Source organism: Nycticebus coucang, chromosome 5, assembly GCF_027406575.1.
Source record: "Nycticebus coucang isolate mNycCou1 chromosome 5, mNycCou1.pri, whole genome shotgun sequence".
Classification (NCBI taxonomy): Eukaryota; Metazoa; Chordata; class Mammalia; order Primates; family Lorisidae; genus Nycticebus; species Nycticebus coucang.
Genome location: NC_069784.1, coordinates 109244127 through 109267882, shown reverse-complemented (window position 1 = coordinate 109267882; position 23756 = coordinate 109244127). Strand labels below are relative to the sequence as shown.

The 23756-nt window shown below is 35.9% G+C and overlaps 1 protein-coding gene across 1 annotated transcript in view; it reads left to right on the top strand.

The window, feature by feature from the left end:
• MOXD1 (monooxygenase DBH like 1) overlaps positions 1-23756 on the top strand; it is a 104305-nt gene that overhangs the window by 30100 nt on the left and 50449 nt on the right. The window contains exons 2-4 of the mRNA XM_053592533.1: positions 982-1128; positions 2739-2906; positions 3035-3118. Of these exons, the coding sequence (XP_053448508.1) occupies positions 982-1128; positions 2739-2906; positions 3035-3118 (399 nt within the window). The remainder of the gene's footprint in view (positions 1-981; positions 1129-2738; positions 2907-3034; positions 3119-23756) is intronic.

Genomic DNA, 23756 nt, shown 5'->3' with positions numbered 1-23756 from the left:
CTAATTATTCTCAACAAACTGGCAAGTGGTAAAAGGCATCGGAAGATATTGGGGGGATAAAATCAAACTGTAATGTAAAAGAGGGAAGGAGAACTAATTGGGTACTAGCCATGGTAGAAAGTTACCCTCCCATACACTATCTCATTTATTTATCTTTCAAAATCCATAAAAGAAGTACATGTTATCCTCATTTTACTAATGTTAAAAACCAAATCTCTCAGAGTTTGATTTCATCAATTTTTCAAGGCTATTTAAAGCACTGCTGGGGGCCATATCCCAGGGATTTGATGTCAAGGTCCGTGCTCTCTGTCCATTGACCTCCTCTGCCTCCCAGAAATGATTTGTACACCATTGAAGAGTTTAGTACAAGAATTATGACTGAGCTACAACAACAAAACTTCCCTAATTTTTAAATATCTTGCAATTCAACTAGTTTCATTTCTTTGCACATTTTTTTTCATTGCATTTAATTTTAGTAAGAATATGCCATTGAAACTCAGGCAACAACAACCCTCCTACCTTGGGTCTTTTTGCTCTAGTGGTGAAGGGTGAAGGCAGGCTCCATCAGGCAGACTCGTGGAAAGAGTGCTGACCTGATGACCATGGGGCTGATTCTGGCCTTGCTGCTCACTAGTTGTTTCACTTTGGGGTAAGTCATTTTATAGTGCCAAAGGTCCTCTTTTAATTGTGCCATGAAAGAAAAGTACCCAATTGATATCTAATGTTCAATCATTACATCTCTTTTGATGCTCTGTGATGTTACTAATCTATACTGCCTTTTACTAAAGGGCCAGAAGTTCAAAGAAGCACCAGTTTCCCTAGTTGGAATACTCTTGTACCTTGGAGTTTCCTGAGATTTAGCAAATAACTCTACATATAGGATATAGTAAGCAAACCCAGGATCATGTTTTTAAGGTTCTATAAATTATTTTCACTCTGTATGAAAGATATCCTGATTTTTCTTTTCCATATTTTCCACAGGATTATTTTACAAATGCAAATAGAGAGTTGAAAAAAGATACTCAGCAAGATTACCATCTAGAATATGCCATGGAAAACGGTACACACACAATCATTGAATTTACCAGAGACCTGCATACGTGCGACGCAAATGACAAGAGGATCACGGTAAGGAGTCTATGAGTTAAAGCGCGCCTCAAAGAGTTCTGTCCTTACGTGCGTGAAATGCCTTATAAACGGAAAGAAACACATATCTAAAAATCACCTTTGATAACAAAGTCACATAGTCTTTTTCAGAATATTTTAAAAGTCTTTTTAGATGACAAAAATCTACGACTATAAATTTCAATGATGGCAATTTTGTGGTGAATTTAACATTTTCAAGAGCTCTTTAAAGTTTGTATGGTCTAGCTGTCATGTATTTTTTAGCTTCCCTGTAAAGTTTGAAAATAGACAATAGATAAAAGTTTGCAGAAATGTATTACACAAGAGATAATTATGAATCTGAATACTAGGATATAATTAGGATTTGTAACTGATTCAGCTTTGTAAATGTCTAAAATCAAAATGAATACTTGGTTGATTGTAATTGCCCAGTGGCATATTATATGAGATCTCTTATTTTCAGACTCCATGCAAAAATCATATCTTTACGCATCTGCAAATTAAATATTTAGAGGATATATAATTCATGTGGTACTTCAGAAATTTTCATGAATTGCTTGGATCGATTTTATTTTGCATAGACCAATATAATTATCTGTTTTTATTTGGTAAATTAAAACACTAAAACGGAAACAATAAAAAATATGAAGCAGTTGTGATTAACATTCAACATAAAGAGTAAAAGAGGAAGAAAAAACACACGCAAAGACAAGAATCTGTTTTTACGTAATATCCAGTACAATTATACTTTAATTGGGATAATAATTATAGTCATTTGACTTATTAGAAAAGACTGTAGCAAAGAGAACATTTAAAATAAAGAGCTTTTGCTTTCTTATTTATTTTCAAAGTTTTTATTACAAAGATCTGGCAAAAATACCTTTATCTGGGGGAGGACTGAACAATTTCTTTATATCCCAGAAAATCTTCCCCACCCACAACCCTTTGGGCAATCTCTCTTGATTACTGAATGGAAACCAATCTCATCTGAAAGTACTTTCCCTAGTTGGGGGGTAATCTCAGTCCCTTGAAAATTTCCAGGATTAACAAAATGATTATAGATCAATTCTATTATAATAAACAAACCCAGAATCAGAAATCCTTCTTATTTCTGTATTTATACTTTTTGTAAATTCATACACATGACCAAGCTAGGGCCTAGGACAAAACCTACTGTGAAAGGTAAAGTCTTAGGTAATTTTAGTTTTTGTTTTATTTATTTATTTCACCTAACATGTTCTATTAAAATCTCTGCTGCATAATAAGAATATTTACTTGGTAAGTACTAGACTCTAGTTTAAATTTTGGCATGACAGTGACTTGTACTCATGACAACATAATTACTAAGTCACTTGCCCTTAATTCTGTTTTGGAACACATAATCTTGCTGAGAGAGATGATTCCTAACAAAAAGTTACTTGTCTATCAGGATCTTTAATAACGTAGTCAGATTTACACAGTTAATGTTGGGGACCACACTGAGAATGCTGAATGTCATTATTCTCTTTTCTTCTATTGTCTTGTTTAAAATTGAGTTCTTTAAACTTAACTCAGTGGTGAAAAAAAAAAAAGTGCTCTCGTGAGACAAAATCTTGCCCATGTTTGGTCACCAGGATAGCACTGTAAGAGTGATCTGGGCCTACCACCAGGAGGATGTGGGAGAAGCTGGCCCCAAGTACCACGACTCCAATCGGGGCACCAAGAGCCTGAGGTTACTGAACCCTGAGAAAACCAACGTGCTATCTGCAGCCTTACCATCCTTTGACCTAGTAAATCAGAATGTAAGTTTTTTTAGTGTTTGTGATTGTAGGCTATGGCTTCATAAGAGTGTTTTTGCTTATATGATTGTATTTAAGATCATGTCAAGAATATGTGACTTTGTTTCTTCCTCTCCTTTTTATTAAGACAGGTCCCCATCCCAAACAAAGATACAACATATTGGTGCCAAATGTTTAAGATTCCTGCATTCCAAGAAAAGCATCATGTAATAAAGGTATGTATGCCACTTGCTCACAGGCTAACATTAATTTGTACGAATGAAGGAAGAAATGGATGTCCTTAATATGAAAACAGTAAAAAAAATAGAGAAATGATTTTTAATTATATGGTAGTTATTTAGAGAAGAAAGAACTGGCTTGACTGATCACATACTGTTGTTAAGAGTCTGAAAGTTTAAATTGTAGGTGGTTATCTCCTAATTTTACATGTCAAAGGTAAACATTTTGGTATGCATTTGGACATCACTAGTTATTTTCTTAGGCAACACTTTCACAATTGGAATTGTTGGAATTGCAACTTACAATAGTATGTTTAGGAATTGGTAAATTATATCCAGGAGGGTTACATGTCCCACCAATAATTTTTGAAAATATCTGCTTTTTTTGAAAATGCTGGATATTCTTATTAAAAAGTCATTATTACAGTATTTTTTTTTGAAAATAAAAAATATAGAATTTGGTAATAAGTAAACCCAGTTTGCCTTTGGTGAACAATTTCTTTCCACCACTTCTGGAATAGGTGTCCCCAAACTTTTGCACCTAGTTAGTGAATGAGCAACTATTATCAAAAAGTGGCAAGTCCTTGGTTCTGTGCTAGTAATCGCTGGAAGTTACAGTGAGATTGTGGGAGATATGGCGAAGACATAAGAAAGAACAAGACAGAATTAGATAGTGCATCTGGAATATCGTAAACACTCAGAAGGCCAGACATTGCAGCCTTTCTGTCAGCCTCTGGACTATGTAATGAGGCAGTTGGATATGAGAAAGTTGCGAATTTCTAGACTCTGGAATCCAGAGGGAAATACGTTAGTTTGAATCACAGGCCCACCCTTTAATTAACTGTGTGAGCACAGGTTAAGTCACTCTGGGGTATGGCTGTAGCCCCAGGTTTCCTCACCTACAAAAGGTGGGTGATCATAGCACTTTTCCTCCCAACCTTGAAGCATTTTAGCAAAGATGGAAACACTGAGCACATTCTTTGAAGTGACTTAAATTTACAAATTTCTAACGTATTTGTCTAGCTGCACAGAACTGCCTTTTATTTGCAGAATGATTCACAGCTACACAGAGAGGCAAAAGGGGTGGTTTGTGGGAATGATACTGAGTTAATATGTGGTCCCAAATATTTGTACGATATTTTTGCGACAGAAAAACTTACCAACAGTGTGACTACAGATGAGTCATTTACCTTTGTGCAATAAATTATTTTCTACTTTGTGCATGTGAAAGGGGAATACAAATTCTAATCTTACATACTTAATATGGCATGTATTCCTTTCCTCATGCCAAGGACTTTTCTGAGTCTTTCTCACATAAGGGAATGTTATATATACAATGTATCCTATATTATCCTGTGTCATTTGCAGCAAGTTTAATTGGGATCTGGTTAAGGGACATATGTAAAGAAGTATTTTACAAAATAGGTCCTTTATTCATTTTCCAGTAAACATTAATGGATAGGATGTAAATTTCTTAACTACTTATGTGAATGCATTGTTATTCTTGTCATTAATGATAATAATAGTTGAGTTGATAAAATAAAAATAATTGTTTATATTTCAAGGAGATCAGTACCTATGTTCCAACACTCTATGTAGGGTTTTTGCTTGATATCCAGCTAAGAATTTTTAGCTAACTTTTCTATGATAAATATATTATAAGTAATATTCAGGTGAGGGTGCTTAGAATTAACCCTTTTATGGCTCACGTTCCATCATTGGAATAGTGAGGATGTGGGAGTTATTTATATCCTCCTGCTGAAGGTTATCCCTGAGGTCTTATTTTTCATACATCTGCCTCCCGAGGGTACATGTCACCACGTGGTGGTGCACAGAGTTAGTCACTGCTGCAGACACTAGAGTGCTGGGAGCTCGTCAGTCATGCAAAAGATTCAAAAATTTCAACCTCTGGCATAAATGAATTAAGTACCTTGGGGACCATGTTACTGTCTTCACCAGGCATTTGCATCAAGAGGGATCATAGTTACATGAAAACCTTTGGGGCGTTGTTTTGTAATGTTTGGAACTCTACCAAGCAACAAAAGTCCTTAGCCTTGGGCAAGAGGGGATTTGAGGGAGATCCCCCAGGTCAGAGAGAAGTGCTGATGTCAACTGGAGGGCTCTGTTGCAAGGGACAGAGGTTTGGTGACTAGAATGTATAATTCTATGATTATGTAAGACTATCACTTATAGGATAGATTCCTGATTCTGTTCAACCCTAAAATATTTTAAAGTTCATTAACATTTTTCTTGAAAATGAACTCAAGTGGGATAATACACACATATATAAGAAAATGGAAGCTCTACTGGAAGAAAATTTAAAATATTTAGGTTATATAAATGGTTTTAAGGCAATTCTTATTTGCAGTTTACACTAGGTTACAACAAAATCTAATGAAGTAGAATTCATAGGGCTAGGACTTACCTTAAGAAATGATATAATTTCCACTCTCTTTTCCCTAGCAGAGATGATTTCTCATAATTTAAGAAAAAGTACATATTGTTTTCATAGAATCAAAGACTCCTATGTTTTAAAAAGCCATCAGAGCTTAAGAACTTCTCCTTATTCTTTATTTTATGTCTGACAAATCTCTGTACCAAAAAACCTCAGTCCTTTTCTGATACAAAAGAGAACATTACTTTTGTATTATATTCTGTGGCCTGTAATTTGCCGTGAGTTTTAAGAATGTCAATTACGCTAGTTTTCTGAGAAATCAGTTTCCATTGTCTGGACTCTAATTCAAATAAATAGTTTGTACTTGCAATTTCAATGTCGGTCTCACCTAGAAACTGTCTCAGTTCTACCCTTATAGTTATCAGATCAACAGTTGTGGTATCCCAGTGCTTGTGTCCAGTAACCACTTCATAGTGGTCTCAAGTGCAAGGGTAGTGATGCTAGCAATCTGGGTATGTCTGAGAGAAGCTGTCAAGTGTTTGTTTTAAATGAAAAGGAGAAAGTTCTCAATTTAATAAAGGAAGAAAAAATATCGTGTGTAACCTACGGTGAGAACAAATTTTTTACTTCTGAAATTATGAATAAAGAAAAAGGAATTCATGGTAATTTTGCTGCCACACCTCAAACTGCAAAGGTTATGGCCACAGTGCAGGAGAAAAGTTTAGTTAAAATGGAAAGGCATTAAGTGTGTGCGTGGAGGGCATGAACAGAAACGTGCTCCACTTGATGGCATCCTGCTGTACCAAGAGCATGGAGTCTATAGGAAGACTTCAGCAATGACTCCCCTGACACTATCACTAAAAGACTATAACACAAATTCAGAAATATGGAAGGTGAAGAGGCAATGATGTTCATCTCACTTGGTCTCATCACATGGTCATTCTGTTATCTCACACAAGAAGAAAAAGGGCAAGTACAGTGAATAAGAAAGAAACATTTTTATAAGTGTTCTGTGTTTATTGTTAATCTCTCACTGTAAGTTAAACTTCATAATAAGTATGCATGCATAGAAAGAAATATACGTAGAGTTTGAAGTTTCAGGAAGCCTGAAAGGGTTTTAGAATAAATCCCCCTTTGATAATGGGGGACTACTGTATACATTTTGTGGTTGTAATAACTGACTAAGCCAATAAAATGTATTAGTGATTTTATGGGAACAGCTAAATTTAAAAATATTAATTACATTTTAAATTTGTCTTAATCATGTAAAATGTTTTGCTTCTAATATTATAAAATTAGATAATCTCTAAAATTATTACAATTTTAAAACAATCAAAAATGGTCTTATCTGTAGGAGAGATGAGATTATGATAAAAATTATTGGCCATTCCAGTTCACTTGTGATTCAAATTTATTTATTTATTTTTGCAGTTATTGGCCAGGGCTGGGTTTGAACCCACCACCTCCAGTATATGGGGCCGGCACCCTACTCCTTTGAGAGAGAGATGCCGCCCTGATTCCAATTTATTGATTTGTATTATGATTCTGGAAAAAAAGTCTTCAAAATTGTGACTTGAAAAATGTGTGTATTGTCAGATGACAGCTTGTCACGTTGCAAGAGGATCTGGAAATTTTAGAAAAGAATAGTCTTCACAGTTGCGGAAGGATATAGAAATTGTAGAAAATTGCTTTTGGTAATTTACATTAGAACCATGCTTCTCATTGGAAACCAGCGCTGTGTTAGACACCTGAGACCCTCTATCCAGCCCTTCTCTCCTTATTTCTGCACGACTCTCCTAGAGCTTTACCATAGATGTGACTTTACTCTCTATTTAAAATTTTTTAGAGAAGGTGATGCTTTCTATTTTTTTCCAATAGTCATATTAGTAGTCATGTTTGGATATATTGTGCTAGACGCTGGAATTATCAATTGGTTTAATACACTGCTTCTTTTGAGAAGCTATTTTTTGGCTGGAGAATTCTCCTTATAAATGAACTACATTCGTAATTCATCTGTTTAAACGTGATGTGTTTTATTCAATTTAATAAATACTTGTTGACGGCCTATTATGTTAAGAGTGGAAAAAATGGAAAACAGCCAGCCAAAATCATGATCCCATAGTCCTCTCTCCTTAAAAGACCGGCTTCCTAATAGGCAGGCAGTAAGCCTCATGCTATCGTAGGTGGGTTCTGCAATAGGATGGATGGTCTAGGTTTGAAACTCTTCTTTCCATTTATTGGTCATGTAACTACAGGAAAGTTGGTAGCTACTCACAGCTAGATCTTCTCATTTAAATAGAAATGATGCTGGCTGGGGCACGGTGGCTCATGCCTGTAGTCCTAGCACTCCAGGAGGCCAAGACAGGTGGATCCCTTGAGCTCAGGAGTTCAAGACCAGCCCGAGCAAAAAAGCGAGACCCCCATCTCTACTAAAAATAGAAAAACCAACCAGGTGTTGCAGTGAGCGCCTATAGTCCCAGCTACTTGGGAGGCTGAAGCAAGGGAATCACTTGAGCCATGAGCTAGGATGCCATGACATTCTACACAGGGCAACAGTGTGAGACTCTGTCTCAAAAAAAAAAAAAAAAGGAAGTAATATTTTCCTTGTGGGACTGTTAAGATTACAGATTAAATAGGAGCGTTTTCTCGTTAAAATTTTTTTTGACACTGAACACAATATTTGACACTTAAGAAAATTATTAATGACTCCAACTGCATGTATTATTAGCAGGTGATTTCTTTTTTTTTTTTTTTTGTAGAGACAGAGTCTCACTTTATTGCCCTTGGTAGAGTGCTGTGCCATCACAGCTCACAGCAACCTCCAGGTCCTGGGCTTAGGCGAGTTTCTTGCCTCAGCCTCACTAGTAGCTGGGACCACAGGTGCCCGCTACCACGCCTGGCTAATTTTTTGTTGCAGTTTGGTCGGGGCCGGGTTTGAACCCGCCACCCTCAGTATATGGGGCCAGTGCCCTACTCACTGAGCCACAGGTGCCGCCCGCAGGTGATTTATTTTCAGTATTGCTCCTTGAATGACTTTTCATTAAAATGAAACTCCTATTTAGGGAGGAGGCCCAGAAAAGTATAGGGGATCATCCTAAAACATTGACCATTGGTGAATTTTAAGAGAGGATTACTCTTAACTTTTTAAGAGAGGGTTAGTTGTGTGAATGTTAAGAGAGGATTGTGTGACCTTAGGCAAATTATTTACCTCTCTGTGCCTCAGTTCCCTTGTCTAGAAATTGGTGATAATAATTCTTACCTAACAAGATGCAGTAACTGTTAAATGAATCACATGGGTGGAATATTTGTAAAGTATTTAGAACAGTGCCTGACACGTGCTGTCTGTTAAAGACATTAAGTAACAAAATTTTATTGATCACTAGCAATACATAATTGCTAATTTCTTGATCACTTTGTTAGGTTTCTGGTTTTCAAAGGGATCACAAATAAGTCACCCCTTTCTGGACAGACAGGGTTCCAAATACAACCTAGATTGTCCGCTATTTCATTTAGGGAGGTCACCTTGAAGAATTTCTGCTTTGAAGAAACGTGAAGTCGAGGTAAACAGAATGGAGCCATCATTCTCCTCATTAGTAGATGCAGGAAGGAAAATGCTGTGCTTTATTACCAGCTACCAAAAGGAATATCTTTCCATGAAATCAAGTGCTGTTGTTCCCTTCTGTGGGTGGCATTCATAAATCTCAGTGATTGAATTTGGGGAATGTTTTCTAGGACATAAAAATCTAAGAATAATTGACACTGAATAGCCGTGGAAATGTCCTTGAAACCGGCGTACCGTGGAGCCTATGAAATACTCACTTAAAAAAGTGAATTCTCTGTACTAAACAGAGAACATGAACATTTGGCCTACTACATCATGTTGAATGGACACTGCTACCCAGTTTCCTATTTTGTTCACTACTTAAAAAAAAAAAAGAAAGAAAAAAAAAGATACCATTGAATGGAGAACTTTATCATTAACACAGTTCTGAAATGTTAAGTGGTCTCTATTTTCTGATAATGTTTAAGCCTTCGAGGTTAAATTTAGTGAACTGTGGGCATTTAAGCGTTCCGGTGCCAAACTACAGGATCTCACAACTACTGGAATTAGCTCTTCTCTGACAGGATTTCGCTTTCCTTTCTTTTTTCCTGAAAAGATATTTCAAAATATATTTTAATTGATGTGGGTTGTTTTTCACCTGTTAGAAATAGCGTTTTTGGTTTGTTATGAGGATGTATTTCCACAGATTTTCCCCTTTGGTTTTCATTCTCTTTCCGTGTGTTCACCTGCCGCTTCACTTTATCACGTGAAACCCGTGTAGGTATTTGCGATTGCCTGTTAGCTGAACGGTTCTTCGAGTTTTCATCCATCTCTGTTTCATCTCTGTAGAATTTTTTTTCCATTCACTCTGGCTTTCCTTTTATCCTTCACTAGTTTATCCTTATTTTCTAAAAGCAAATCTTTGGATCTTCAGATAGCTTTACTTACCATGTCAAAACAAATTAACTTTCACAGTATACCTCATATAAAATGCTTCCTATTCTTACTTTGTCACACTATATTTGGTTGTTAAATTCTTAATACCAATCGATTACCTTCATACCTGTGGGTTTTGTCATCCATTGACAAAACAGATGATTCTTGATCTTCTAGAAAAAGTTTTGCTGCAAAATCAAAAGGATCAAATTTGTAAAGTATTTAGAACTGCCTGGCACATGCTGTCTGTTCAAAAAATCAAATTCTTTTGGGAGGTGCCTGTGGCTCAAAGGAGTAGGGCGCCAGCCCCATATACCGAAGGTGGTGGGTTCAAACCTGGCCCTGGCCAAAAACTGGAAAAAAAAACAATCAAATTCTTTTGATTTTACAGCATCACTAGGAATTTGTGGTGCAGTGCTTATAAATGCCAAATAATTTTATCCTTGGTATCTAAGTACATATGAAGTTTTATGTATATTTTTATCTACTGGAGAAGAGTTGAAAATACTTGAGCATTTACTGTGGTTGAAACTGTAACTCTTGGACAGAAAAGAGCTTGGTAGTAACACTGCCCTCGATGGTGATGATTTGGCTCAAATTAATGAATTTGAACAATTGCTGACTTAGATTGCCCAATGTTGTAAAGTTCTTTCTAGGTCCTCTGTGTTACTTCAGAGAAACACTGGAGATTGTCTAGCTTCATGGGTGTTCTTAATAGTCACCTGAGAGTACAAGGTAATTAAATTTACTTTGAAAGTATGTCTTTTCATGGAAGTGATTTATTGCTAACTCTGTCACTGATTAGCTTTCTGACCCTAGAGAAAGTACTTAACCTCACCTGGTCCTCAAATTCCTTGTCTGTGAGATAAAGGGATTGGATCAGATGATCTCAATTGGCTTTTTTTACTTCTGAATGTCTATGACTTGATGAAAACAAAAAGTGAAGTCTGTGCTGGGGTTTGGATCTCTGTAGTCTGAGTTCCTGACATATTTGCTTCTCACAGTTCCTGGGCACAGTGATGTGAAATGCTTAGGACCGCATCACCTCCCTTGAAGCTACAAGGCCTTCTTTAGCCCTTGGGCACTGACTCCTTTAGAGTAGCTATTGAGACATGCTATTTCTTTCTAGAACCCCCAGCAGAATCCAGGAAGTCTAGAGACATCTGTGGCTACTTGATCTGTTCATAGAAATATTTGATTTTTTTCAAAAGAGGCTGATAGATTTTTTTATTTCTAGCCTATAAATCACTCACTTTTAATTTTGAAATTCTCACAAACCTAAGTGAGCTTGTTATTCGTGGTGTTTATTTATTTATTTATTTATTTATTTTTTATTGTTGGTGATTCATTGAGGGTACAATAAGCCAGGTTACACTGATTGCAATTGTTAGGTAAAGTCCCTCTTGCAATCATGTCTTGCCCCCATAAAGTGTGACACACACCAAGGCCCCACCCCCCTCCCTCCGTCCCTCTTTCTGCTTCCCCCCCATAACCTTAATTGTCATTAATTGTCCTCATATCAAAATTGAGTACATAGGATTCATGCTTCTCCATACTTGTGATGCTTTACTAAGAATAATGTCTTCCACTTCCATCCAGGTTAATACGAAGGATGTCAAGTCTCCATTTTTTTTAATGGCTGAATAGTATTCCATGGTATTTGTGGTGTTTATTGACTATTGCGTTTCTATAACAACTTATGCATACAAAAAGATAATGGAAGTGCAAAGCACACACATCAAAATCAAACTATGGAGCCACACAGCTTTATAGTGCCCAGATTATCGGTGGCTGTTGCGTGGTCTACAGGGTCAGAGTACATGGTTTAGATCTTGGCTTCATAACTTACCTGGAGCAAGCAATTTAACTTCCTTAACTCTTAGGTTTGCATCTGTACACCGGGCTAAGATTAGTTTTTGATTCAAATGTTAGCTGCAAATGCAATCATATTTTTAGAGTGTTTATTTGTTTGGTATATACATTATTATATAGATCAATAAATAGTAGCTATAGGTACATATTCCCAGCTTGCTTTGGTTTTCAGCTGCCTCTTAAATGGTGCAAACAATGTCATTTAAAAATAAGGCTTAAAAGTGAAGAGTGCCAGGGTGAGTGAGGTTTTACTGAGCTAGGTTGGTGCCATGCACAAGGATGGGCTGTGGAGATGGACAGTGCTTGTATTCTCTTTCTTATTAGCTCGATAACCTTGGGCAAACTAAACTCTGAACTTGTGTCTTCACTTGGAAAGCAGGAAAAATAATTTTCAGTGAAGATTAAATAACACAAGTGAAAACACCTGTTGCATAATAGGCCTGTAATTGCTTGGTTTCTTCCCCTGAAAAGGATTATGGAGATAGATGACTAAAACTTCATCTAGTATTTTCTCATAGTTGGAGTCAGTGCTACACTGAAACGATGGTAGGCAGTCAGCCTCTGTTTTATTTTGAAGGAAAGATTCCCTGGGAATTAAATTTCATAGTTCGCTTCCATTACACTAAACCAAATGAAATTTAAGCTTATTTCCTCCTGTTCTTGTCTAAGTAAGGATAAAAACCAACTGGTGACTCTCTTCTGGGAAATATTCGTCCACATTCTTAGGCCACCCATTAGCCTTCCATTCTATAACCTTACATATGCCATTTTCAACAGACATAAAAAGTTTTTTTGTGTTAGTTTTTCTTCTACCACCCAGCTCTACCCCCACCTCATATATATATATTTTTTCAAGTAGTCAAAAAGTTTACATGACAAACCTGGAAAGCACTAGCACATTATTTGATAAGCATTCATTATAAAATACTTAGTAAATAATTTAATTAACAGCACTTTTGAAAGACTAGTAAAATATTTACTCATATGTTGAATTCTTGATGTTGATGGCACAATAGGATTAAAAGGAGGTGTGGTAACATTTACTTACATACAGGGAAGTATGTACGTAAAATACTCACCTAATTTTTGCTACTTTAAATACAATATCTCATTAGATTTTCACTCGCAGCCTCCTGCACTGTAAGTTGAACTGTTACTACTTTCCAAATGAGCACCCTGAAGCCTAGTAGGCTGAAGTAGCTTGCTCAACATCTCACAAGCAGAACCAAAACTTGAACACAGATCTTCCTGTCAACACTAGATGACCTTTCTCTATATAATTTTGCTAGCCTAGACCTTATGATTTTCTTAAGATGTACATGTTACAATGAAAAATAATTTGTGTGGGAAATGGTTGATAGCTTATATCCAGCCTCGAGTCCTTTGAGTAAACTCAGAGCCTGGGCTACTTTTTATTCTTTGACAGCTTTGTTGAGGTATAACAGATATAGAAAGAACTGTATATACTTAATATGTTTAATCTGAAGAATTTTTTTAGATAGATGCACTTAATAATCTCATCACTAAAATCAGGATAATAAATGTGCTTCCCACCTCCCCAAATTTTCTTATTTCCCTTTATTGTTTTGCTGTGGTGAGAACCCTGAGCATGAGATGTACTCTCTTACCAAATTTTGATGTGCACAATGCCATATTGTGCCAGGGCATTTTTGAGTCCTACAGAATTAGTTCATAGATCCAAGGCAACGTGAGCAAACCCCACCAGAATCTTCCAGAGACATTAGTCCAAAGATCCTAGGAACTGACTTTCTTAGTTTATGGCACATGAGTACACAGAAGCCTGATGTTTTTACCCTTGGGGGTTGAAAACTGCTCCTTATCAATGGATGATGCATACAAAGTTTCTTTTGTGAATTAGGGAGTCACTTAAATAAGATTAGTATTAAAATGATTAGACTAGGCTTACGCAGATGGTTTCAAATAGGGGCAGAATATTAAACCTCAGTGATGATGTTAGGAAGAAAGAAATTGGAAATAATTTCAGTGGAAAGAAGGTAATGAGCCCGTTAAGCTTATTGGACACATCCTGGAGCATAAGGATCACTGAAGCAAGTCACAAGGCTTCTGTTCAAGCTGAGTGAAATCTTCTTTGGAAGATTAAGTGAAAATAATGGTAATGGACTACTTTATCCCCCTTCACCATAATAGTCTTTAAAAAGCAACTTGCGAGAGGAAATACTAACATTTTCATTTGGCAGTTAAGTTTATGACACAACACCCAGTCTCCTAAAGTACTCTAAAACAGGAAAGTATGTTGCTGGTGAGAAAAATCAGAAGTGCTGGCATCTCAAGGTGGCCTAAGAACCAGACTAAGGATCTGGGTTCTAACCTCACCTTAACTGTTGGCGAGCAGAAAATTAACGTCACTCTACCACAGTGCCTCTGAAGACAGGGCATTCATGTGAATAACACAGTTCAAAGACTATAAATATGTATGACTGAGAGAGGGTTCGATCTTTTACCCTTAAAATTCTATGACTTCTTTCATTAAACATTGGAATCAACAAAACTAGAAGTTTATGAAATGAATTTATTTTATTTCAATAAATATGTATTTATCAAATAAGCTTTAATAAAAGGATTTCTTAAACATGGTAAAATAAACACAGATAATTTTTGTGTGTTACCATAGGATAGAATATGTGAATTTTATTTTTATGTCTATTTGCAATGTTAAAATATTGTTTACTTAACAAAACAGGATGACGTCGTCACTCATTATTGCGGCAACAATGAAATTTTTTAGAGTGTTTACAAATGGCACTCTTAGTATTTAGCAGAAAAATGGTATGTAGGAGCTTGGCAAAAGTTTTCATACATGAGATATTATATTCAAATTTACGAAACACATAAATCAGAGTCATGACTTTAAGCAAGTCAAACAGGAACACAGTGGTATTCTTTAAAATATTAGGACTCTCTTTGGGGCATTTCTCATGACTATATTTCTCCATCAAAACTCAGATCATATGGATTTAGGAGTTTAATAGTATGAAGGCTGTCCAGAGAATATCCAGTCATGTATGCCTCCATTGTTTTCATATTGTGTGGCTAGATACTTTCTGGACAGGACAGTCTGTATGTCTCTATTTTGTAAAGAAAAACATCACACTAACACATTAGAACTGTTATGGCTGAGGCTTGCCTGGCTGTCTCTTGATCCATAGTGTAGGGTGCACATCAGAATCCTCTGAGTCAGAATCTCTAGGGATGGAGCCCAGTCCTTTGTGATGTGCTGGTCGTTGCTATTATTTGCAAAAGTTTCCCGAGTGACCCTGATACAAACCCTGTATTCAAAAATCACTATCCAACACTTAGAGGATACTGCATTTGTTAAGTTATATTTTATAGCACCTAGTCAAACAGTCTTTTGTGCTCTTTACCTTATCTAGCATTAACACATATTTTTGTAGTAATAAACTATTTTATTCAACAGATATCATAAAGAATGGATGCCCATTGAATGTCCACTATCAAAATGCACTAAATTAGTTGTTTGCACATGAAAAAGAGTTAAACAGTGTGTGGTTTTGAGAGAGTTTATTCCTTGATGCATTGCATATTTTTTTTTTTTGTGGAAGTGAAGAGGAAAAAACACCAGCTGTTTCCTGGAGTCGCAGCTGAATTTCATTATAAAATTTGAGCTAATAAGTTCTTCTATGAAGGGAAAAAGATTAATGTTCTGGTGAAATATATACTACGTTGAAGTTAACTTTATATTAACGTTTATAACGTAATGGACCCATTTTGGAAGCTATACCGAAGGCCTCTTCACTGACTTTAAAATGCCTTTCATTACCAATAGAGAGATCTTTTCATCATTGAAATCCCCCTTCATTGCTGTGTGGGGTTTTAAAAATTAAATAAAGGTAAGACCATGTAAATAACTGTTAGTAAGTGTGTTAAAGCTACCTGTAGCCTCTCAGCATTTAGATGGCCTGAGGAAATCCTGAAAATAAAGAAGAGACACTGGTTTATGATGTGTTTCAGAAGTCAGATTTGTACTCCATACACCCACTGTGTATCCCAGACAGGTGGAAACATGCCTTTACTCTACACCTCTACATGGCAGAGGAGAATTGCCGAGTGGTCTATGAGTGCCTGCTTTAGACAGCGCTCTGGGCTATGTCTTTTCAAATGTCAGGCAATCTAAAACGCCACCCTTCTCCTTACAGACCCCATAGTCTTTGTGGGGAGAAGAGAAGCACACAAATAACAGAGAACCTCCAAAGCTAGTGAATGAGCACACACATCAGCCCCCCGTGTAAAGGACAGGAAGACCAGAGACAGCAGTGATAGTTTGGGCACAGTTCTGTGCCATTTGGAAAGAATAATTCAGGGAAAGTGATGGATTTTAGGTTAACAGGAGATGGCGGTGTAGGAAGGATGACTGCTAGGCAACCTCATGGTTTAGGTGCTTAAGCACCAACATGAAATTAGATGGTAAGAACCAGCATTTATCAAGAGCAGTGTTCATTTTGTGGACAATCAATCCTCATAAAGAACCTATGAAGCAGGCAGTGTTACTACCCTCGTTTTACAGATGAGGAAACTGAAGCCCGGAGAGGTAAATCACTCATTGCTGATCATTTTCTTTTCCCTGAGGAAGATAATGTCTTTAAAAAATGAAAATGTTATAAACACTTTTACTGGTTTAGCCTCAAAACATGACTTTTAGGTCTGTGGAAAACAGCATTCATTGACTAAAAAAGTAGGACTCTGATTTCAAAGTCAATGTTCTGGAATATATTACACATTAGTCTGTGTGGAAGCTCTGTTGGGTCCCACACGTGGCAAAGAATAGTTGATGCTACAACCGACGTCTGCCCATGCTTTATCCAGCTGGCAGTTGCCAGCTAAATCCATAGTCTAATGCGTCAAATTAGAATGCAGAATCCCTGCAGTTACTTGTTGTCAGGGTAACTGCATTTTTTGATCAGAGAATGCCTTAACCATACCAAAGGCCCTAGTGTGTAATATTCAAGGGACTATACACTGTGGCATTTAATACCTAAATGGGGTCACTGGTTTTATCTTGAATGATACCATTGTGTGGCTTTAGCACATTTTACTTATTGTTAAAATTCTGGCCAATTACATAATATTCTCTAAATACAAATAGAGGATACCTCTTAATTGCACACATACACTTTGCAAACATTTAGTTCTTTAAAGTAAAACTATAGGCCGTTCCCAGGACAATGGCCTTTCATTTATTGTGAAAATGAGATCTCCCCGACCGCTAGTGACTTGACTATGGAGTTTGTTGGACAAATGTCCACTGCCTTTGCCGAGATCAGTCATGTTTCCTTGATAGTTTAAATGTATGTGATGTGTGTGGGATTTTGATAGAGGAGGTTTGTGTCATTCAACTTGTCATTTTATTGAAACATGGGCTTAATAAAGATCTCAAGAGAGGGTGGTGCCTGTGGCTCAAAGGAGTAGGGTGCCAGCCCTATATGCCAGAGGTGGCAGGTTCAAACCCAGTCCCAGCCAAAACTGCAAAAAAAAAAAAAAAGAAAAAATCTCAAGAGATTATTTTTTGTCTAAGACTTGAAAAATATTGCTTTAAAGCCATCCTCAACACATGTATATTTGTGTTTCTCCTAATTATGAAAATGTTTCATAGGCTTTCTAAAATTACCTTTATTAATGAAATTGAATATGTTCTCCGTAATAGCTGATTTTAGCCTCATAACTTCAATATAAAATGAGCCCTTTAGTACGGAAACTGAACATGGGTTTTCAACAGGATAATAAATATTCTGGCCTGTCATTGAGCATGCCTTTTTACTTTTAACTTTTATGATCTTGGTGTCGGTATATATCTATATGTAAAATGGAAAAAACAAGTCCTGTCTTTTTAAGATTACTTTAAATTTTCAAGATTATTTTAAAATTGCTTTTAAAGTACTGAATTTTAGGAAGCCAATATTTATTGATTGCTCGTTATGTGCCAGATGGTGTGTTTTACTTACTTCTTATGCCACTTTGCAAATGAGAAAATTAAGGCTTAGAAAAGTTAGATGTCTTTTCTAATGGCACAGAGATAGGAAGTGGTAAACATGGGATAGGAATCTGGCCTCATCTGATTCTAATGCCCATGTTCTGAATCACTGCGGTGAACTCTTTCTAGTATAAATGTTCTGCATGTGAAGTATGACTAGTACATGGATCCTAAAACACAATTCTTGAGATACTTTACTATGAAGAATGTGTTCCAGCTCCATCCATGTAAACATAAAAGAAGTAAAGTCTCCATCTTTCTTTAAGACTGTATAATATTCCATGGTGTACATATACCACAAATATCTCAAGAATGGAAGAAAAAGTATCCAATGTACTCAGCCCTACTATGAAACTAATTTATGGCTTTCACATGAAAGCTATAACCCAGTTATAACCTAAGAATACAGGGAAAGGGGAGAGGGAGTGGAGGGAGGGGGGAGGATGGGCAGAGGGAGGGTGATAGGTGGGATTACACCTGTGGTGCATCTTACATGGGTACATGTGAAACTTAGTAAATGTAGAATATAATTGTCTTAACACAATAACTAAGAAAATGCCAGGAAGGCTATGTTAACCAGTGTGATGAAAATGTGTCAAACTGTTTATAAAACCAGTGTATGGTACCCCATGATTGCATTAATGTACACAGCTATGATTTAATATTAATAAAAAATAATAAAATAAACCCCCCCCACAATTTATTTAGTCTGATGGTGTGAACTTAAACATTTCTTTCTGGTCACATAGATCTGTTTTCAAATCCTGGTTCTACCATTTGTCACTTACATGGCTTTGAATAACTTGTAGAATTTCTTGGAACATCATTTTCCTCATTGGCAAAATGGAGATATGGCCTACTCACAAGATTACTATGAAAATTCTTTGAAAATGTTTATAAAGCTCTTGAAGTACAATAGACATAAAATGCTGTCATGTTATAATAAAAATGTGCCTCTAAAAGTCTAAATCTCCTATTCGCATTTCTTTTTATCAACATTTATTTCATGGTTGTGGAAAATGAAGTTCAGTGGAAAAAATTGCCTTTCTCATCCAGTTAATTAATTGAAATTGGGATTTAAACTTAAATTGTAAATTGTAGTAACTTACCTATATCTCTCTTTCAACATGTGAATATAAAACAATTTATGGTAAAAAAAAAATACCTAAGATTTATATTCTTTTCTACTGTGACATCTTTTGAGGATCTATAATTAAATAATTTTTAGAGCTTTGGAAGAGCTCTAAATTACCTGGATACAATTATCCAATAATTTAGAGCAGTTGGAGACTTGCTTTGATTTCATTCACTTTTCTGAGACATTGAAAAGAGGGAGAGAATTGGAATATATCTGTTTATATCCAGCTGGATTTTATATGATATATTAGTTCCTTTATAACTTGGAGTTCATTACTTCCACTATCTTTACTTTTTATTTCTACATTCACTTTTAAGGTATTTTGAGATAAAACTTTGTTTCTTTAAGAACCAGATTGCCACATGTACCTTGCTTGCTTAGTAAGGCAATTCTCATTGCAAAGATTTGTAAGATTCGCAATTGAATAAAATTTACAAGGTTAAAGAGCTAAGGTCTTTTTATAATGATAAACAGGAAATGTCAGTGCTCTGAGTAATATTTTCCACTCATATAGCAAACAAAATTTTCCAGCAGATTGTTGGTTCAGTCACATTATTTCAAACTGTATTTACTCCAAGTGATAAAAGGTGTTTTGTGGAATAAATTATTTTTTCTTCAGCTTGAATTCATAATTCTATAAAATTCATATGTGATAGGATGTGCTTTGGGGCTGGCATTTAACAATATTGAAAAGAGATCACAACTGTTACGTTTTTATCTTTCATCATTTAGAAGATGAAAAAAGTTTGTTTTATACCCTGTTTCTTGAGAGAATGCTTTATTTTATAACATGGGAATATTTTTGAATGTGTGTACTTGTTTTATTTTCCATGTGATACATACTTGTATAACAAGCAAAAAGTGAAAAAAAGTATACAAAAATGATTGATGTTCCCCTCTCTCCAAATTTCACTTTCCTGAGGTTGAGCAACATAAATAGATTTGTTTGCATCCTTCTGTAATTTTATACTCAAAAAACATTTATAAAATTATATAGGATTGTATTGGGTCAATCTTCCTTTTTTTTTTTAAAAGTAAGAGCACTATATATATTGCTTTGAAATTTGCTTTTTCAGATGATAGCCCTTGTCATCACAGGTCAAAATACATACAACAACATATTCATTTTAGCATTTACATAATTTAATCCTCTGTTATATATAAACTGTAATTTTTGCAGCCATTCACTGTGGACGCTTTGAAGATGACTTAAATTTTTTGCACCATAAACATTACTTCAATGAATGTTCTTGTAAATATATCCTTATGTGTGAGCAGTCTCATTTCTACAAGATAGGTTGCTAAATGTGAGAGTCAAGGTTATATATATTTCAAATTTTAATATCTTTGTCAGATTACTTTCTAAAACTCACACACTAGGAGTGTATGAATATTTTCTCATTCTCTCTCCTGCACTGGATATTTCAGCCTTTTACATTTATTGCCTCCTGGAGAATGAAAACTAATATTTCTGATTGCTTTGACCTGCTTTTCTCAGACTGCTAGTGAGACTGATGGCTCTTTTTATTTATATTTCTTCTTCTGTGAATTTGCTCTTTACCCTTTAGGGGTTTCTTTTTAAAGTATTCGTTTATTGAATTGCATACATAAAAGTACACTAACACTGACATACAGATCATTGAATTTTCATAAAGTGAAATCAGACTCATGAAATCAGAATCAAGACCAAGACAGAAAATTACCCCAGAAGTGTCCTTTGAGTCCCTTCCCTGATACTATCTGTCCCCAAGGTATGCTGTTCTGATCGGATAACCACTGTTGACTGATTTTGCCTGTTTTCAACTTTTTGTAAGATGGAATCAAACACTACAGCTTTCCTATGTCTGGCTTCTTTTTCTCAACAAGATATGTAAGTCAGCATGTTGTTTGTAGAAAATGTGTTCATTTTCAACTCTGGATTTCATTGTCTGAATATATCACAATTTTTTATTCATTTTTATCAGTCAGACTATTACTGTGTACCAAATCACCCCTAAATTCAATAGCTTTAAATATGTCTTAACTAAATAAGCATTTGTTGTGCTTTGAAGGTTAGGTGTCCTGTTCCTAAGTGGCCTTACCCGCCGCCATAACCAACTCGGGTTCAGTAGGCAGTTCTCTAACCGTGCCTGGGCTCTCTCATATGATTGAGAGTCAGCTCTTTGTAGCTGGTCTTGGAAGCCTCAGCTGGGACAACTGGGCCTTTGTTATAGGATTTTGTTCTCCAGAAGTCTAGACTGGGCTTTTGCAAGTGGTGGTAGCTGGGTTCCAAAAGAGAGAGTAGAAAATCTCTCTTAGGTACGGCTGCTTCAGGCCTGGTTTGGGGTTAGCATACTCTTCCTACTGCCATAGAAGCAGGTCCAGAGGAGATACAGGAGAAAGGTAAATAGACTCCACCCCTTGCTGGAGGGACTGCAAAGCAGTTTTGCCATTTTACATCCCCAGTGACAAAGTATCACTGGGGATATTTGAAGTATATTTGAAGTATATTTCAAGTATCTCACATCCTCCAACATGTGGAGCAGTCAGTCTTTTGAAGTTTTAGCTGTTCTAATAGTTGTTTCTATTGTGGTTATAATTTGCGTTTCCCTAAAGATGTTGAACATCTTTTCATGTGTTTGCCATTCACATAGTTTTCAGTGAAATGCCGCTTTAAATCTTTGTTCATTTTCTAAATTGAAATTTGTTTTCTTATTATTGAGTCTTGAGTGTTCTTTAATATTCTGAATGCAAGTTGTTCGATCATAAATGTTACTTGGAAATATTTTGTCTTAACCTGTGGTCTGTCTTTTCATTCACTTAGTAATTTTGAAGAAAAGAAGTTCTTAATTTTGGTAAAATATGGATGTAGCTCTTTATTCTTTTGCAGATCATGCTTCTGGTGTTGTGACTAAGAAATTTTTGTCTCATCTAAGGTCATATATTTTCTTATTTAGTTAATTTAAGCAACATTTTTAGATTTTATTGTAGATATAGAATATGTTTTTGATAGATTTATTCCTATATATTTCATATTTTTTATGCTATTTTAAATGGTTTATACTTTTAAATTTCACTTTGATCATTGCTAATACAATTGATTTTTGCGTAGGGAGCTTGTATCCCTTAAATATGCTAAACTCCTTATTATAGGTTCCATTGGATTTTCTACATGATTGATCATGTTATTTAAGTGTGAAGCCAATGTTACTTCGTCCTTTTCAATCTTAGGCCTGCCTGGCTCCCTCTCTTCCTCATCCTGTCTCTCTTTCCTTCTTTTCCCTGTTGTACTGTGTAGTCTCCAGTGTCACGTTAAATAGAAATGGTGAGAGAGGATCCTACCTTGTTGCTTATTTTTGAAAATGATCAGTCTTTTACCCCTAGGTGGGCTCTTAGCTCTACATTTCTTGATCACTCCCTATGGTGATCTTGGTATACGTATGTTAGGCTGCTTCATGTCATCCCACAACTCATTAAACTCTCTTTCTTTTTTTTTTTCATCTTTTTTCAGTAGTTTTATTCCATCAAGTTCACCAGTCTTTCTTTCTTTATTGTCTAATCTGTTCTTTACACCACCCACTACACGTCTCATCTTAGACATTTTAGTTTTAATCTCCAAAATATAAGTTAGATCTGAGTATTTGATCATATCTTCCATGTCTCTGCTTAACATGTTTAATTTTTCCTCTATCTTATGAAACACATGCAATGCCTTTGTAATAATTACTTTTAATGTCCTATTACTTTTGTCGTTTGTATTATTTGTTAGTTTTTTAAATTAAGTTTTCTCATTCTGGATTTTATTTTCCTAATGCCTTGCATGACTGGTAAGTTCTAGTTAGATGGCAGGTATTTTTCATTTTACCTTACTGAATGCTGGTTATGTTCGTTGTCCTGGAAGTATTCTTGAGATTTTCTTCTGGGATGTAGCTAAGTTACTAGAAGCACACCATTTGGGCCTTATTTTTAAGCTTAATTAGGTACTAATTTTAACTACTAGAGGGCAAAATTCTTCTCAGTATTCTGCCTAATGCTCAGTGAGTTATGAGATTTCTCACTTCGACTCCTGGGAAGAGGCCCTACTTTCTGCATTGTGATATTTCTGGGACTGTTCCCTCCAGCCCTTTAATGTGATTTTTACCTGGCCTTGGGTAGTTTCCTTCTGGTATAGGACAGTCAATATTCAGTGGAGTACTTGAGGCAGAGCTTCTGTAGATGTCCAGAGCTCTCTCTCTGGGCACCTCTCTCAGCTCTCATGTTTTGCTTTCTGAACTGTAGCCTACTAGGCCTCTCCGGAATCCCAGCTGTATCTCATCATATCAAGAGAATGCCTGTGTAACAGCCTGGAAATTCTCTATACTATACTGTACATATTTAAGGCATAGAATTTGGTAATTTTTGACATAATGTACATACCCATAAAACAATCAAAAGAATGAAGATACTTATCATTCCCAAAAGTTTCTTCATGCCCCTGGCAATCCCTCCCTGTCATCCATTCCTGCTGCATTCTCATCCCCAGGACAAAAACAAAATTACTGAATGGCTTCATGTTACTATAAACAACTTTTTAGAATTTTCATAAAAATAGAATCAAATTATATGCAGTACAGATGCCTACCACAATGCCCAGGTATATTTTTAGAGATGGGGTCTTGCTCTTGCTTAAGCTGGTCTTGAACCCACCTTAGCCTCTCAGAATGCTAGGAATAGGTATAAGTCAGTGCACCAGGCCTATGGCCATAA